The sequence below is a fragment of the Miniopterus natalensis genome, chromosome 6 (assembly GCF_054644295.1).
Source record: "Miniopterus natalensis isolate mMinNat1 chromosome 6, mMinNat1.hap1, whole genome shotgun sequence".
NCBI lineage: Eukaryota > Metazoa > Chordata > Mammalia > Chiroptera > Miniopteridae > Miniopterus > Miniopterus natalensis.
The window spans coordinates 70,842,493-70,858,544 of record NC_142086.1 but is presented as its reverse complement, the minus strand read 5'-3'; the positions used below and the strand labels follow the sequence as shown (position 1 = coordinate 70,858,544).

Below are 16,052 nucleotides of genomic sequence, written 5' to 3'. Positions count from 1 at the left end.
TCTCAAGATTGTTTAGACTATTCAGGATCCCTTGAGATTCCATATGAATTTTAGGATTTTTCTATTTCTGCAAATAATGTCATTAGAAATTTGATGGGGACTGCATTAAATCTGCACATCACTTTAGGTAGTACTGGTATTTAACAATAAGCCTACCAATCCATTAACACAGATGTCTTTCCATTTGTCTTCTCATCCTTTCAGCAACATTTTACAATTTTCTGTGTAAAAGTCTTTCATCTCGTTGGTCAGGTTTATTCCTAAGTATTTTATTTCTTTAGATGCTATTGTAAATAGACTTGTTTCTCAATTTACTCTTCAGGCTGTACTTTGTTAGTGTATGCTGACTTTATGTCCTCTAACTTTGCTGAATCACTTATTATGCCTAATTGTGTTTTTTTGGGGGGGGTGAGGATCTTTAGGGTTTTCTATATGTAAGATCATGTCATCGGTGAACAGAGATAATTTTATTTTTTCCTTTTTAATTTAAATACCTTTTATTTCTTTTTCTTGCCTAATTGTTCTGGTCAGGATTTTCAGAACTATGCTGAATAGATGAGGTGAAATAGGCAACTTTGTTTTGTTCCTGATCTTACATAAAAAGCTTTCAGTCTCTCACTACTGAGTATGATGTCTGCTGGGGTTTTTCATATTTGGTCTATATTATGTTGAGATAGTTTTCTTCTCAGTCTGCTGAGTGCTTTTATCATGAAAGAGTAAATTTTGTCAAATGCTTTTTCTATATCAATTGAGATTATATGACTTTGTCCTTTGTTCTGTCAATGTATGGTAATTCTGAACTGTCCTTGCATTCCAGGAATAAACCCCACTTGGTCATGGTGTACAATCCTTTTAGTATGCTGCTGAATTCAGTTTGCTAGTATTTTGTTGAGAATTTTTGCAATGCTATTTATCAGGGATATTAGTCTGCAGTTTTCTCATGTAGTCTCTTTGCCTGGCTTACCATGGTAATGAGAGCCTCACAGGATGAGTTTGGAAGTGTTCCCTTGTCTTCAGTTTTTTGAAAGAGTTTGAGGGGTATTAGCTTAACTGTCCCTTAAATGTTTGGTAGCATTCACTAGTGAAGGCATCTGGTCCTGGGATTTTCTTTGTTGAGAGATTTTTGATTACCGATTCAATCTCCTTACTAGTTATAGGTCTGTTCAGATTTTCTATTTTTTTTATGATTTAGTCTTGGCAGGTTATGTGTTTCTAGGAATTTATCCATTTCATCCAGAATAAAAGTCATACATATCTTTTTGCCACTCTTTTCTCTATAAAACACATGACAAGTAAAAATATCTTACATGAGGAAACACCAAAATATGAGTACAAAAATAACAGTTCTATAAAAGGAATAATCAATATAAATCGGTGTGATAAAGAAAAACTTAACTGAAGCCTGGACACTAAGTTCAGCCTGGAAATATAAGAAAGAAATGGCAAAGTAAAGGTAAACTAGAAGGTTTTTACAGTAGGGGCCCAACAAAAACAAAGACAGAAAAGAACTAAATGGTAAAGGTGAGGTGAGTTCACCTGCCTGAAGTGGGAGAAGAGCCTGAGATGAAGCTATATAAATGGGGGAATTATACACTAAAAAGGTAAGAATTAATCTGGTCAGACAGAGGCATACCTCATTTTATTTAATCCTTACCCAATATTTTTTTTTTTAGAGAAGGAGGGAGAGAGCAGGTACAAGAGAAACATTGATGTGAGGGAGAAATATGGATTGGTTGCCTCCTGTACATGACTGGACCAAACCTGCAAACTTGGTATGTGTCCTGACCAGGAATTGAACCCACAACCTTTTGGTGTACAGGATGATGCTCCAACCAACTAAGCCACCTTGCCAGGGCAGGTATACCTCATTTTACTGCACTTCACAGATATTGCTGTATATTCATCAACACTGAGGCAAGACCCTCCACCAGCAAAAATGAGTACGACTTGCTGAAGGCTCAGATTATAATATTTTTAAGGAATGAAGTATTTCTTTAATTAAAATATCTACACTGGTTTATTTTTTTAGGCATAATGCCATTGAACACTTAATAGACTACATAGACAGTGTAACATAGACATAACTTTTATATGCACTGGGAAACCAAAAATTTCATGTGACTCACTTTATTGGGATATTCACTTTATTGTGGTGGTTTGGAGAACTTGCAGTATCTCCAAGGTATGCCTGTACTTTGGTATATGCCCCTTCACTAGCATTTATGCAGCAAATACTCAAATACCTGTTAAAGAGAGCCTGAAATATCTAACTTATTACAAAAATTTAACTGACTCTTATAGACAAAAGAAATCCATTGAAGATCTCTGAGTTGAAAAGTGACAACAGCAAGGGTGTTCTTGGAAGTTTACTGAAGTACTACATCCCAGTGGTTCTTACATTTCACAATTTTGAGACACTTTTGGTTATTACAGCTGGAGGGAAGGGGAATGGGACAGTGCTACTGGCACCTAATGGGCAGAGGCAAGGGATGCTGCTAAATATCCTACAATGTACAGTCAAGTCCCCAGACAAAGAATTATCTGAACCAAAATGTCAGTAGTGCCAAGGTTGAGAAACTTGCTGTGTCTGACTGTGAGCTATTTTCACGAGAGCCCAAATGGTTCAAATATTAGGATTATTTTATTTTTCCGTTTTTCAAAAAACTTTTACAATTGCCATGTCATTACCATCTCAAGAGAAAAAAACTTATTTAGAAAATCTGATTTAGTCACTAAGTCTAATCAGAGTACATTTAAAAAAAATTTCATTTAACTCTCTTGAGTATTTAAGTCCACTTATATGCCAGACTCTGTGATAAGAATTAAGAGTAAAGTTGTAGCCCGGCTGGGCATAGCTCAGCGGTTGAGCATCAACCTATGATCCAGGAGAGCACGGTTCTATTCCTGGTCAGGGCACATGCCCGGGTTGAGGGCTTGATCCCCAGTGGGGAGGGGGGGACGGCATGCAGGAGGTAGCCGATCAATGACTCTCTCATCATTCATGTTTCTATCTCCCTCTCCCTCTCCCTTCCTCTCTCTGAAATCAATAAAGATACCAAAAAAAAAAAAAAAAAAAAGAGTAAAGTTGTATACAAAATAGACATGAACCACACTGTCAGGGAACTTAACAGTCTGATGGGAGAAAAATAACATTGAGTAAAACACTAACAAATTCTGATCAATGTTCTTAAGTAAACAGGGAGTTTTCAATTAGTTTGTTCAGGGATGGCCTAAGTAAATGATATTAAAGATTCAAAGAATAAGAAATAACCAGACAGGTGAAAGTAACACGATGAAGGTAAAAGGGCTCAGATGAGACAGTCAGAGCAACATGTTAGGGCCAAAAGAGGAGAGGGCTATTGATGTGTTAGAATTAGAGGAATTAAAAGATGAATGAGAGTATAGTAACTAAGGGAGATAATTAAATTTAGAGCGAGAGGTAGGAGAAGTAGGCAGGAACCAGATTTAGCAAGGCCCTGAAGGTCTCATTAAGCTAAATGTGGTGGGAAGCTACTGAAGCAGAGGAGGGGTGTGATTTAATTTATTTTTTAAAAGAACCATGCTGGTTATTTTATAAATTAGAAAAGAGTAATAACAGAAACAATGCAACCAGGGTAGAGATGAGATTATATCACAGTATATGCTCCAGATTTTAACAGTGAGTAGAAAGTTAACAGAAAAGAATAGAGTGACATTAACTAAATAATGTAAATTTACAACCTTGTGTAAGAGAAACTTCTTTTTCTAGGGAAGCTGCTGAAGAAGCAGGCAACAATGTTCCTTGTCATATGACAGCTGCCCACCCCCACCCCAGGGTGAGGGGGAAGGGGGAAGCCAATCCATAAAAAGACCAGCAGTAAGAAATATCTGCTTCGGCTTGGACTGAGCCCATTAGCTCAATCAGATTCTCTCAGTAATTTAACACAAATATAAAGACTAAGACAGTACTTGGAAAAATAAAACAGTAGTTGAGTTAGTGTCTGGCAAAGAAGTACAGAGAAGATACATGAATTCCTATCACCAAAACACTCCCACCTGAAGTATCTTAAATAATGTGAGAATTGGTTCCTTAATCTTCCTAAGACTCCCACTCTTATTTGACCTAGTCTGAATAAGGTGTTCCTTGTATTCTCAAAAGCTTCATCAAAACAAGTAATCACTATGGTGGAATTTTAATTTTATAGAAATTGAAATTAAAAAAAAATTATTATTAAGCTTTTCTAATGATATATAGCTAATGAGAAACAATCCTAGGTCTTCTTCGCATTCTAAAAATCAAGCATTTCCACAAATCTCAAGGGAAGTTATTGAGCACGAAACATTTAGGATGTCCCTTCTTTTCAAATTTGAGGTATGTATTTACTATAAATCTGAGTTTAGGAAGGAAAGATAAGGAATCTAATACAACACTAGTTCCCAAAGGCTGAGCATCCCCACAGGTCAGTTTAGGGCAGGAATCTGAGAAAACTTGGTCTGCCAGAACATAAACTCCATGAGAATAGGAATTTAGCCCATTTTATTCATTGCTCTCTCCTGATTGTTTACAACAGAACTTCGGATACAGAGCTGAACAAATGAATTCAATACAGGAAAGACTAAACATACAAGTCAGTGAAAAAGAGCTGCCAGTTCACCTGTGACCTTTAGGTAGTAGAAAATAGCCACAGCCTCTACTTACTTCTCTTAATGAAGCTTTGTGGTTTTAAAAATTACTTATTTTTTAAAAACATGTTTTTATCGATTTTTTGAGAGAGAGGGAGAAGGAGAGATAGAAAATAGATTGGCTACCTCCTGCACGCCCCCTACTAGGGGTTGAGCCCACAAGCAGGGCATGTGCCCTTGCCAGGAATGGAACTGGCGACCTCTTGGGTGCATGGGATGATGCTCAACCAACTGAGCCACATCAACCAGGTCGTGGTTTTTCAAAACATACAACTTTATTGATATAATTCACATACCATACAATTCACCCATTTAAAGTGTACATTTCTGTGTTTTTTTTTAGTACATTTTAAAAGTTGCACATCAATCTTCACCACAAAAAGCCCCATTATCTATTAGCAGTCACTCGCCATATCCCTTGTCACAGGTACTGGGCAACCACTCATCTACTCTCTCTATGGATTGCCCACCCTGACATTTCATATAAATGGAATCACAGAATGTGATCTTTTGTGGTTGGCTTTTTTCGGGTAACAAAATGTTTTCAAGATTCATCCATGTTGTTGTATGTAGCAGTATCTCCTTTTTATGGCAGAATAATATTCCACTGTATATAAATGCACCACATTTTGTTTACTCATTCATCGGTTAATGGACATTTGGGTTGTTTCCAACATTTTGGCTATAATGCATGAAGCTACTATGAATATCTATGTACAAGTTTTTGTGCAGATACTTGTTCAATTCTCTTGGGTTTATACCTAGGAATGGAATAGCTAACTGCTAAACTTTCTGAGTTTATGCCAAACTGCATTCCAAAGTGGTTCCACCATTTTACATTCCCATCAGCCACACCTAAAGGTTCCATTTTCTCCACATCCTCACCAACGCTTGTTAGTGTTTGTCTTTTTGTTTACAGCTATCCTAGGTGTGAAGTGGTATCTTATTATGGTTTTGAGCTACATTTCCCTAATGACTAACAATACTGATCATATTTTTATTTGGTCATTGGTCCTAAATAAGCTTTTTCATCATTTAAAGATAATACTGTTACTGTTTTAAAGCTTGAGAACGAAAGGGAATTGGAAAAAATTATTCAAGACATTAAGAGGAAAAACTGAATACTTTGATGGTAGTGCTTTATAATTTTGTTTTCAATAGGCTTTTTGTTCCTTTCTCATTATGAGAGTCCTCATTCTTTTGGCAAATCTGGTTTAAGTGGAGGTATCAACACCCTTCCCAATCTCCAGCACACGTGTGCAGCACATACATACACAGCTGGACAAATGGCACATGATCTTGTGCTAGCCAATCATAGAACCACATTCTCCTCCCCACAGCAATTAATGCAAATCTAAGCATGCAATCAAACCTTGTTCAATTAGTCTTCCCTGAACTTTCACTAGTCCTCTTATAATTAATGCTAGGTATGGCCCTGGACTTACCAGGTTATAAGAGCCAGAGTCCCCTATTATGCTTAAACTAATTTGAGCTAGGTTTCTGTTCCCTAAAACATAACTACATAATATTAAAAAGTCAGCTCTTTCAGCCTAAAGTTATCAGACCTAACTTTCAATATCAACATTATGGAAAAAAAAAAAAAAAAAGAGTTCATGGTATCCTTAAACCCATGATCCTAAAGAAAGGCAGAAAACACTGGCTTTCATACTTAGTAAAGAACCAAGAATGATGTAGCAATTATTTGAAAATATTAAGTAAAAATATTTGCTTGTTTTTCTGGTCCAGGAATAGCTGTGGAAAGTGGCTAAAGAGTCCCAGGGTAAATAGGTAGGATGGGTGGGAAACAGGATAGGGTAGTTTAATACAAACAAGTAGGGACTACTTCTAGGTCTTCCAGGATATAACTATTATAAATAAATTTAAGTAACACCTACTTTAAGGAGAAAAAGAAAAAAAAAGAAAAGAAGCTATAAAAACTAAAATAAGTATTAAGATAGATATGGGGCAACTGAAGATTACACTGAAGAACAGAAAACCGAGATAGACCTTTTTTTATCTTTTAATATTAGAAAGCAAGTCATATTCTATCACCAAATTATGAAACACCACATTTTAGGATTGTGACTTTGTTAATAAAAATTTAATGAAATTCCAGGTTTGTCAAAATACAACCATTACTGAAAATGTAACTTTTAAGTTGAATGTAATAGAGTATAAGTGACAGCTAATCAAATTTTGTTCTAATAGTAATAAACAGTAATAGAAAGAAGTTTAGCATTTAAAAAAATCAAGCTATTTTGTACTACCAGCACATGTCTATGACCTTAGATCATTACTCATTATTGGTATTAAACACTGTAAATTAGAGCTATTTTCTGGTTAAATCTACAATCTTTTGGGAAAACCGTTATAAAATCTACATAAAGTATTTACCAACTTACTTATAACACAGAATTAAGAAGATCAAGTCAGAAACTAGTAATATTGAAACAATATGGTTTAAGCACAGAGGAGAAAGTAGACTTTCATCTGAGTGCTAATCAAGGGAAAAGGAAGCTTTTTCCAATTCATGTGATGTGATCTGAATTATGGTGCACACCAGTACAAAAGGAATTGCAAACAAAATGTTATTCTAACAGGGAACACAGTGGTGGTGGTGACAGTGGTGTTATTTGGATGCAATGTATGATGAAGCAAGTTGGTAGAAACAAAAAGAGCCTCTTTTCACTCTGTATGTAGTATATGCCAGGAATTGTTAAATATTTAAATGGTTTAGAGAGATTAAGGTAATGTCCATAACTATTAAATGGAGGAACCAGGGTTCAAATCCAGATGTAATTAACTAATAATATTAAGCCTTTTAAGAACCATTATTAATTGACAGTAACTAATAACAGAAGCAACAATAAACAAAGATGGTAGTCAATGGGACCCCTGTGGGGACACTGAGACCTTTTCAGAGGGTTGATAAGGTCAAAGCTATTTCAAAATATTACTACTAATACTTTCTTATTGTGTTAACATTTGCACTTCAGAGAAACTCTGTGGGTAAAACTTCTGGTGCTTTAGCATTAAGGCAATGCCACCAAGCTGTATTAGTAGCCATTGTATTTTAGTTAAAAAAAAAAAAAGTCAGCTCACTTAAGAATGTTGATGAAAAATCAACCTTTTCTTTGTAAAATTTTGTGATAAAACACAGATTACACATAAACTACTTCTGCAGCATATGCACTTCTGGAGTAGGATGATTGTCTCAAGGAAAAAGTATTTGTGCGATTGTAAGAGTTACGAATTGAACTGGCCACTTTTGCCATGGAACATCATTTTTACTTGAAAGAACAAACAAATTATAGTTATTCAGACAGTGTCTGGCAGATGTTTTCACAAAAACGAGCAAAGTGAGCTTATAGCTTCAAAGAAACAACTTACAGTATTTATTATTAATGATAAAATTTGAGCTTTCGCGTGAAAACAGGACTTTTAGAAAACTTGTATCCACTACTGTGAGCTTGACAGATTCCCACTACTTTAAGATTTTTCCTGATGAACTATGTGGTGACAACTGTGGATTTTCATTGTATAATAAAATGTGTCAACATTTGGAAGATCTACATAACTCAGTGAACTAATATTTTCCAAATGACCAATACATGATGTTACAAAATCAGGCATGGGTAAAAGATGCCAAATGCAAGACAGACCAATGGATTTTAACATAACAGTAAGAACAGGCCTCTGATGTGACTTCAGATTCCAAATTGCAACTGACCTTGAAGAAACTACTACTTGCGAAGTTATGGTATAGTATCAAAGAATAACTCCCACAATTATCTAAAAGGGTTATTAAAACACTGCTTTTTCAATTGCCTCCCTTTTATAATCTTTGTATACTTCAACCAAAACAGCATACCACAAAAGAATGAATTTAGACATAGATAGGAGAGTCCAGCTAGCTAGCTATTTCTGAGTCAAATATTAATGATACCTGGGGGAAAAAAGTTAAACATGGCCAGCCTTCCCACCAAATTTTAGGGGTTTTGGAAAACAAGTCATTTTCCATTAGAAACTTATGTGTATATAAAATAGCTTTATCGTTTTTATAGGAGTTAATTTACATTCCTTTTTTAAAAAAAATATATCTTTATTGATTTCAGAGAGAGGAAAGGAGAGGGAGAGAGAGAGAGAGAAACACCAATGATGAGAGTGTCATTGATAGGCTGCCTCCTGCACGTCCCCAAATGGGGATCGAGCCCGCAACCCAGGCATGTGCCCTGCCTGGGAATCGAACCCCGATCGCGTGGATCCTAGGTCGATGCTCAACTGCTGAGGCACGCCCGGCGGGGCTAGTTCTTTAGTTTTCATTTCTAAAATGGTGCATTGGTAGAGCTCACAAAACTCCTTAAGGATCCTTAATTTTACCAGCATGAACAGGTCCAGAGCCCCAAAGTTTTGAAATCTTCAGAACTAAGGCCATTACAAGCACATATATATTATCTTTATTTAGTATGTGCTAATATAAATACTATTCTCATATTAATTGTAATAAAGTGAGTCCTTCCCAACCCTGTCTTTTTGTAAACCTAAAGGGAAAGCATAGTATATGGATTGTGTTCTCTAGAGTTTAAAGCCCACAAATGATACAAAATTTCTAAAAATCACTCTGGGGGGAAAAGGAAACACTGAACACCTTTTATACTCCACGGACTATGCTAGATGCTTTTACATGGAATCTTTTAATCAAGTTTGAGATTTGTATTAAGGCTGAGAGAAGTTAGAGGGAGGTAATAAGGCACAGTATAAACAGTATACACTTGACTTTGACACACGTGAGTTAAAATCATTCCCTTGAATATTATGCTAGTAAGTCTCTTAACTCAAGAGTTTTTATTCTCTAAGGTGAATAATAATTCTTACTTGTAAGAAATGAGAATACAATTAAAAACATATATAAGAGGTACTCAAAAAGTTAGTTCCTGTCAATCCCACTTCTCCTCTATTCTAAAACTAAGCCAGCGAGTACTAAAATCATCATTCAAGGTTAGATTTCACAAGCTCTCATTGTATTACTATAGGCCTAAAGTAGATGAATGCTGCTCCAGTAAACATTTAAAAATATTTTAAGGACCCATGATCACTATCAGGTATTAGGAATTATTGTTTAAAAACTACTTAGACATTTTTTTTCTAAAGTAGTTTCATTCTTTTAAAGCTAAATTGCTCCTACAACTCTTCTAGTCTTGTATATTCATTTGACATACTAGTGACTATGAAAAACAAAGACATCTCAGTATCTCTAAGAAAATTATCAATGAAGCAATTCTGAAATCTGCTGCCTTGTAAACCAGGAAAGCTGGCAGGAAGCATACAAACAATTATTTAATTCCAAACTATATTTCACAGTGTCACATGCTTGGACTAATATGAAAAATTAGACAGTAGTTATTTTAAGTATAGTAAATATGTTCCAAGATTTGTCATGAGAGAGGTCAGTCGCTAAAAGTTAGTAAGACTTAATAGCTTAACAATGCTTTTTACTCTATATGAAGTTTAACAAATAACCAAGACCATTTCTAAATAACAGCTGATCATTTTTTTAAACAGCTGATCAATTTATTAAACGTCTGCCAACCAAGAAACTATTTGTTTTTTTTAAAGTTTAAACTGACTTCATATTTTATGTTGTGTGGACAATCAAGTTCCACTTATGTAGTATTTTAATACTCTTGTTTTCAGGGTGAGTTTTTCCCCCTTAAAGTTGTGTGTTTATGAGATCTAATTATTCTTCAAACATGACTTATGTTTTATTCAAACCTGGATACTCTCAGAACTTCTATAAAAATTATGTAGGTTTATGAGAAAGTCTACCAGAGAATTCCCTCTCTACTTTTAAAACATAAGCTAGATGAGCCCTGGCTGGTGTGGCTCAGTTGGTTAGAGTGTCATCCTGTGCAAGGAAGGATCTTGGGTTACAAACAGTTAATGTTCCTCTCTCTGGAATCAATGAAAAACATATGCTCAGGTAAGAATTAAAGACAAAAAAACAACAAAAAACCCCCACATAAACTAGATGGACTTAATCTGCTTTATCCTGACAAATTTTTTATTTGAAGTTTGGTCACTACCCATTTTCTGTGTTGCACTGTGTATTCCTTCCCTATGGTCACTATTCTCAAATTAATAATGACAACCCTCTACCACACTATCTGAAAGAAGCCAAGACTGGATATCATCTGACAGTTCCTGTAAATTATTTTAAAGGGATATGACATATGCCTTCTTTGATGCTTTTGTCTTTCAAGAAGTTAGCATAACCACATTTTGGTGGAGCCAGAATGGCTGAATGAAAGATAGGAATGAATATGAGATTAAAAGCTAGGCATCAGTTTTAACTCTAACACTTAGAAATTATGACTTGAGAAAAGTTACTGATTCCTTGTGCCCAAATTGCCCTTCAATGAGCAATAGCATATCTCTACATTAAAAACTTTCCCCATTGCCCGGCCGGGCGTGGCTCAGTGGTTGAGCACTGACCTGGGATACAAGGGATTGTGGCTCGATTCCCAGTCAGGGCACATGCCTGGGTTGAGGGTTTGATCCCTAGCTGGAGGTGTGCAGGAGGCAGCCGATCAATGATAAATCTCTCATCACTGATGTTTCTCTCTCTCTCTCCCCCCCTTCCTCTCTGAAATCAATAAAGATATATTAAAAAAAACAATCTTTCCCCATTGTTAAGTTCAACTTAAATTGTATATGAACACAGAGGAAAAAACAGTGTCAACTGCAAAATAAAGGAGTGAAAGAAAAAATTACACCAAATCCTATTAAACTCCCTTCCTCCTCAAGGCTCCCCAAAGAGAAAAGCTGAAGGTGAAAAAATGCTCAGAGAATTGCTAGGCATCTTCCTAACATTAATCTATTAAACTACACAACACTCACGAAACAGATGTCAAGTACCTCTAGTTTGAGAGAAAGCCCAGGTCTGATTCTCCCAAGGTCACAAAGTTAGAAATCAGATCAAACTAAACTCTGGGACTTTGTACTCTTAAGTTTCGAAAGAATGTCAGATCAAACCAAAAAAATGCTACAATTACCTCACTCTATAAGCTATCCTCTGTATCTGTGCTGTCCAATAAGGTAGACACTAGCCACATGCAGCTATTAAGCACCTGATAAGTAGCTAATCCAAACAGAGATAGCTGTATGTGTAAAATACAAACCAGATTTTGAAGACTTAGTATGAAAAGAATACAAAATATTTCATTAATTTTTTTACACTGATTACATGTTGCAATGGTATTTTGGAAATATTGAATTAAATAAAATTCACTGGACAACACTGGTCCACACTTCTTTCGAGAGACTTCTCAATGAAACAGATGATGTCTTACAACCAAAACAAAAAGCAGTATTATCTTAGAATGTGTTATAGTACAACATAGAACTATACTTGGAGGGGGAGGAAATGTGCATAATAAATGTTTTGAGGGACACATATATCTATGTAATTAATAAATACATAAAACAGGCCATTCTAGTGAGCTCTGAGGATAGAAAAAGATGTTTCTATCTCAATACAGGAATGTGAGACTTCAAGTCACAAGTGAGGAGAAAGTATGACTTTCTATTAGTCACTTGTCATTTTCTTAGGTGGAAAAGTGAAAATATTCCTATTCTAATGTATACACAAGGTTATCAAAGTGAGCAGATGCGAAGGCACTACAAACATCTCAAAAAAACAATCTGCCTAGTGTGTATTTAGTTATTTTAATAAATCATATATTGTTCTAATGTAGAGTTAGCATTTAATCTCATTTTGACTAAAGTATTAAGAGATACACAGTAAGGGGGAACATCAATTTAAAAAAGGATCACTTAAGAGAATAGTTTGGCAATCCCACAAAATGTTACACATAAAGTTACCACGTGAACCAGTAATTCCATTTCTAGGTATACAACCAAAGAGAAATGAAAACACAGGTCCACACAAAAATGTGTACATGAATGTTCATAGCAGCATTATGCGTAACAGAAAAAAGTGGAAACAATGCAAATGACCATCAACTGATGGAAAAACAAAATGTGGTATATCCATACAGTGAATTATAACTCAGCTATAAAAAGGAATGAAGCACTGATATATTTTTGTTACATGTGTGAACCTTAAAAACATGGTGCTACCTGAAAGAAGCCAGCCACAAAACATCACATACTGTGTAACTTCATTTATATGAAATGTCCAGGACAGGCAAATCTTAAGACAAAGAGTGAACGGGAAATGCAGAATGATAGCTAAAGAGTTTGGGTTTCTTTTGGGGGTGACAAAAATGTTCTAAGAGTGATTGTTCTGATGGTTACACAATTATGTGAAAACATCAAAAGCCACTTTAAATGGGTGAATTATAAGGTGTAAGAATTATGTATCAATTACGCTGTTTTAAAAAATGTAGGCAAAAATGGAGGCAGACTGGAAGGTTTTGTCAAGCACCTAATTGCTATTTTTCTGGATTTTGTAATTGTAGTATTTACGTTTTTAAGTTTTGTCATTTGTAATTTTCCCCCTCATTTTAACTTTTAAATAATCAGAGAATTAATAGTCTACTCCTTAAACTAGGAAACCCACTAAGCTAGCACAAACTACCTTAGAGATCAAATGGCTCTGTGGAAAGCCCAAAAAATAGTTATCTCAGCCAAGCAAATGCTCAACGTTCAGAAACAGGTGATGGGAATCTGAAGATCTCAGCATAAAAAAGGACAGAGGGACAACATAAAAATACTACTTTATCACTTTCTCTTAAAAGCTAAACTCTTGGTTCAGACACAGAATAGATTAAAAAACACACACAACCCTATTTATCTAAACTCTTAAAATTGAAGGGAAGAAATCTATAAAAAATTTGTGTGGTGTGTGTGTTGAACCCATACATCTTATGTAGCCTAAGGAGCTCGGGAGCAGCTATATATAGTCATGAAGGTGTGTGGTGTTTTTTTTCACCCTTTTAAAATAAAACGCGAAGGTGCCATTCTATAGCCCACCCCATCCCCCACTACTCCACGAGCAGGTGGAGGGAAAGGATACTGTAGACTACAGGATGAAAGCTTTGTATAACCCTTTGGACTTTATAAGTAAGAATGCAGCTGGTGGTCGCTCAGGAGGGGGTAAAGAGATTTGTGGACAAGCTGAAATAAGGGGCATTCTTTGCCTGAAAGAGGGCACACCGTGAGCCACATCTTGAATCAGCTATATTCATAGTACAACAGAGGCCGCAGGAAGGCACTGTTAGCATCGTCAGGATGGCCTGTCACGCCACGGGTGTTTTTTTCAACCAAGAAGTTGTCTCCTGTAGTTTGGATATTGGGAGGAGGCAGGGGTAAAGCGGGAGTCGGGAAGACCAGAAAAAATGACTTTAAGTGGAGAGGCCTTAGGCCTCGCAGAGGAAGTTCCGAGCCCCACTCGGTCGCCGCACGCTCGCCCCCCCCAACCCCCACCGCACTCCTTCCAGCGGCGCCAAACGCCGGTGCCCGAGCGAAAGCCGGAATCTCCGCTGCTGCCGGGGTGGGGGCAGCAACGGGGCCATGGCAGCGCGGCGCACGCACGCCTCCTCCGCACTCGCCGCGCCCGGCGTCCCCGCGGCGCGGCCCAGCCCCTCGCACCCGCGCCGGACCGGCTCCGCCGGGCAGGCCTAGGCCGCGCTGGTCGTTCCCCGGCACCTCACTCCCCGCCGGAGGCGGACCAGGCCCGACACAAACTTCCCGGCGCGTTAGCCAAGGCGTCACTGACGGGCCGGCCCCCAGCGCCATTCCCCCGCGGCCCGGCGGCGGCTCCCGCCCCTATTCCCCAAACTCGAAGTCCCGGCGGAGATCGGTCCGAGGTCCACGGCCCCCACCCCTCCGGCGCCCCCGAGTTTACCTCTAAGTCGCGGCCTTTGTTCTTGAAATTCTTGAGCCGTTGGTTGTCCAGTTTCTCGTTGTCCGCCATGGCCGGGCCGGTGACTCCTTCCCCCGCCCGGGCCCCGCGGGATCCGCCCCAACCACCACGCCGCACCGACACTCCCAGGAACCGGGCCGCCGCCTGAGCTGCTGTGCTCGCCGCGCCGCCGCTTCCTTCCTCCTCTCTCACCTGCCTCGGCCGCGGCCTTCTCCTCCTCTCCCCGCCCGTCCCACCCCCCGCCCTAACCCCAGCACGACGGCAGCTCCAGCAAAGACAACTGCGGGGCCGGGCGGCGGCAACCGCGGCGGAATGTGCTGCCGGCTGAGAGGGGGAGGCAGCCTCGATCTGAGGGCCCCGGTGCCGCGGCCACGCCCATCGCCGCCAGCTCAGCTCGCCGATTGGCCGACTAGGCCCCGGTGCGCTCCACCAATCAGAAAGGACGATGGAGAGCGGGGGCGGAAGAGCGAACGAAAAGGGGAAGCGAGCGGCGCTGGGAGGAAGGGGCTTGGGGCCCCGAAGGCTGGGAGGGGAGGGGCGCGGCGGGGGCGGGGCAGGGAGGCACCACGTGCCCCGGAGCAAGGGGGCGGAAGCGGAGAGACTTAGACTTGAGAGGTGGGAAGGGGAAGGACCGGGCGGGGAGGACTTGCTCTGCCCCAATTGTAGGGGCGGCTCCAGACGTCTGGGGTCCGACGTAGAAGCCGAGTTAGAGTACAGTGTCTTTTCCGTGTCGCTCGCTGTCTCCCAGGGCATTCCTCGCGCGCTCCGCCGGCTTTACAGGAAGTGGGAGCTGCGCTCGGCCGCGTGCGGGTCGGACTCGCCTGGCCCTGGTCCCCGCGAGCGCCATTCCCGGAGGGGCGGCGGAGAGCTGGCGGGACGGTGGGTGGCCGAGGACGCGTTAGACAAACCCGGTTCGTCCCTTCTCACCAAGTCCCCGCAACAGGTAGGAACTTAGGACGCGCTGATGATACCACCTCCTAGGTATTGCGTCCTGAAAAGTTAAAGTACTTGGCAGGAGCCGTGACACCTGACAGAGTAATGAAACATTTTTAGCTGTTGAGAGAGGAAGAAAATTCTAAGGATATACATCTTTATCAGGGTCCGATACTTCAGAACAAGGGAGAAAGAAATGGCTTAAAAATATACTTAATTACCAACCAATAACACTTCACATGTGCAGGAAAAACGTGAAGTAGCAGCAACTGATGTCGGAAGGGGGGAGGGGGGGAGAGAGAGAGAGAGAGAGAGAGTGTGTGTGAAGGTTTGGATGTGTTTAAATTTGGCGAGGTAGGGGGGGGAAGATGACCCTGATCCAAACTCCTTTGGGAACTTTTACTCCTTGTTACCTTCCCTCCCAGTTTACTGATTTTTTTTTGGTTTTTTTAGTAGAATAACGTGCCGAGATAAAATGTTTAAAATGAAAATAATACCTTTAAAGTCCTCAATATTTTTTACACTTTGAGCTACCTAGGCAAACAGAAGCTGTATCTGGAAATAATTAACA

At 39.2% G+C, this 16,052-nt stretch overlaps 1 protein-coding gene across 1 annotated transcript in view; it reads right to left on the bottom strand.

The window, feature by feature from the left end:
* The window catches only part of KPNA4 (karyopherin subunit alpha 4), a 46,436-nt gene extending 31,789 nt beyond the window's left edge, over positions 1 to 14,647 (bottom strand). Inside the window, exon 1 of the mRNA XM_016215740.2 lies at positions 14,531 to 14,647. Coding sequence (XP_016071226.1) covers positions 14,531 to 14,599 — 69 coding nt within the window. The 5' untranslated portion in view covers positions 14,600 to 14,647. The remainder of the gene's footprint in view (positions 1 to 14,530) is intronic.
* Between the last annotated feature and the right edge of the window lie 1,405 nt (positions 14,648 to 16,052).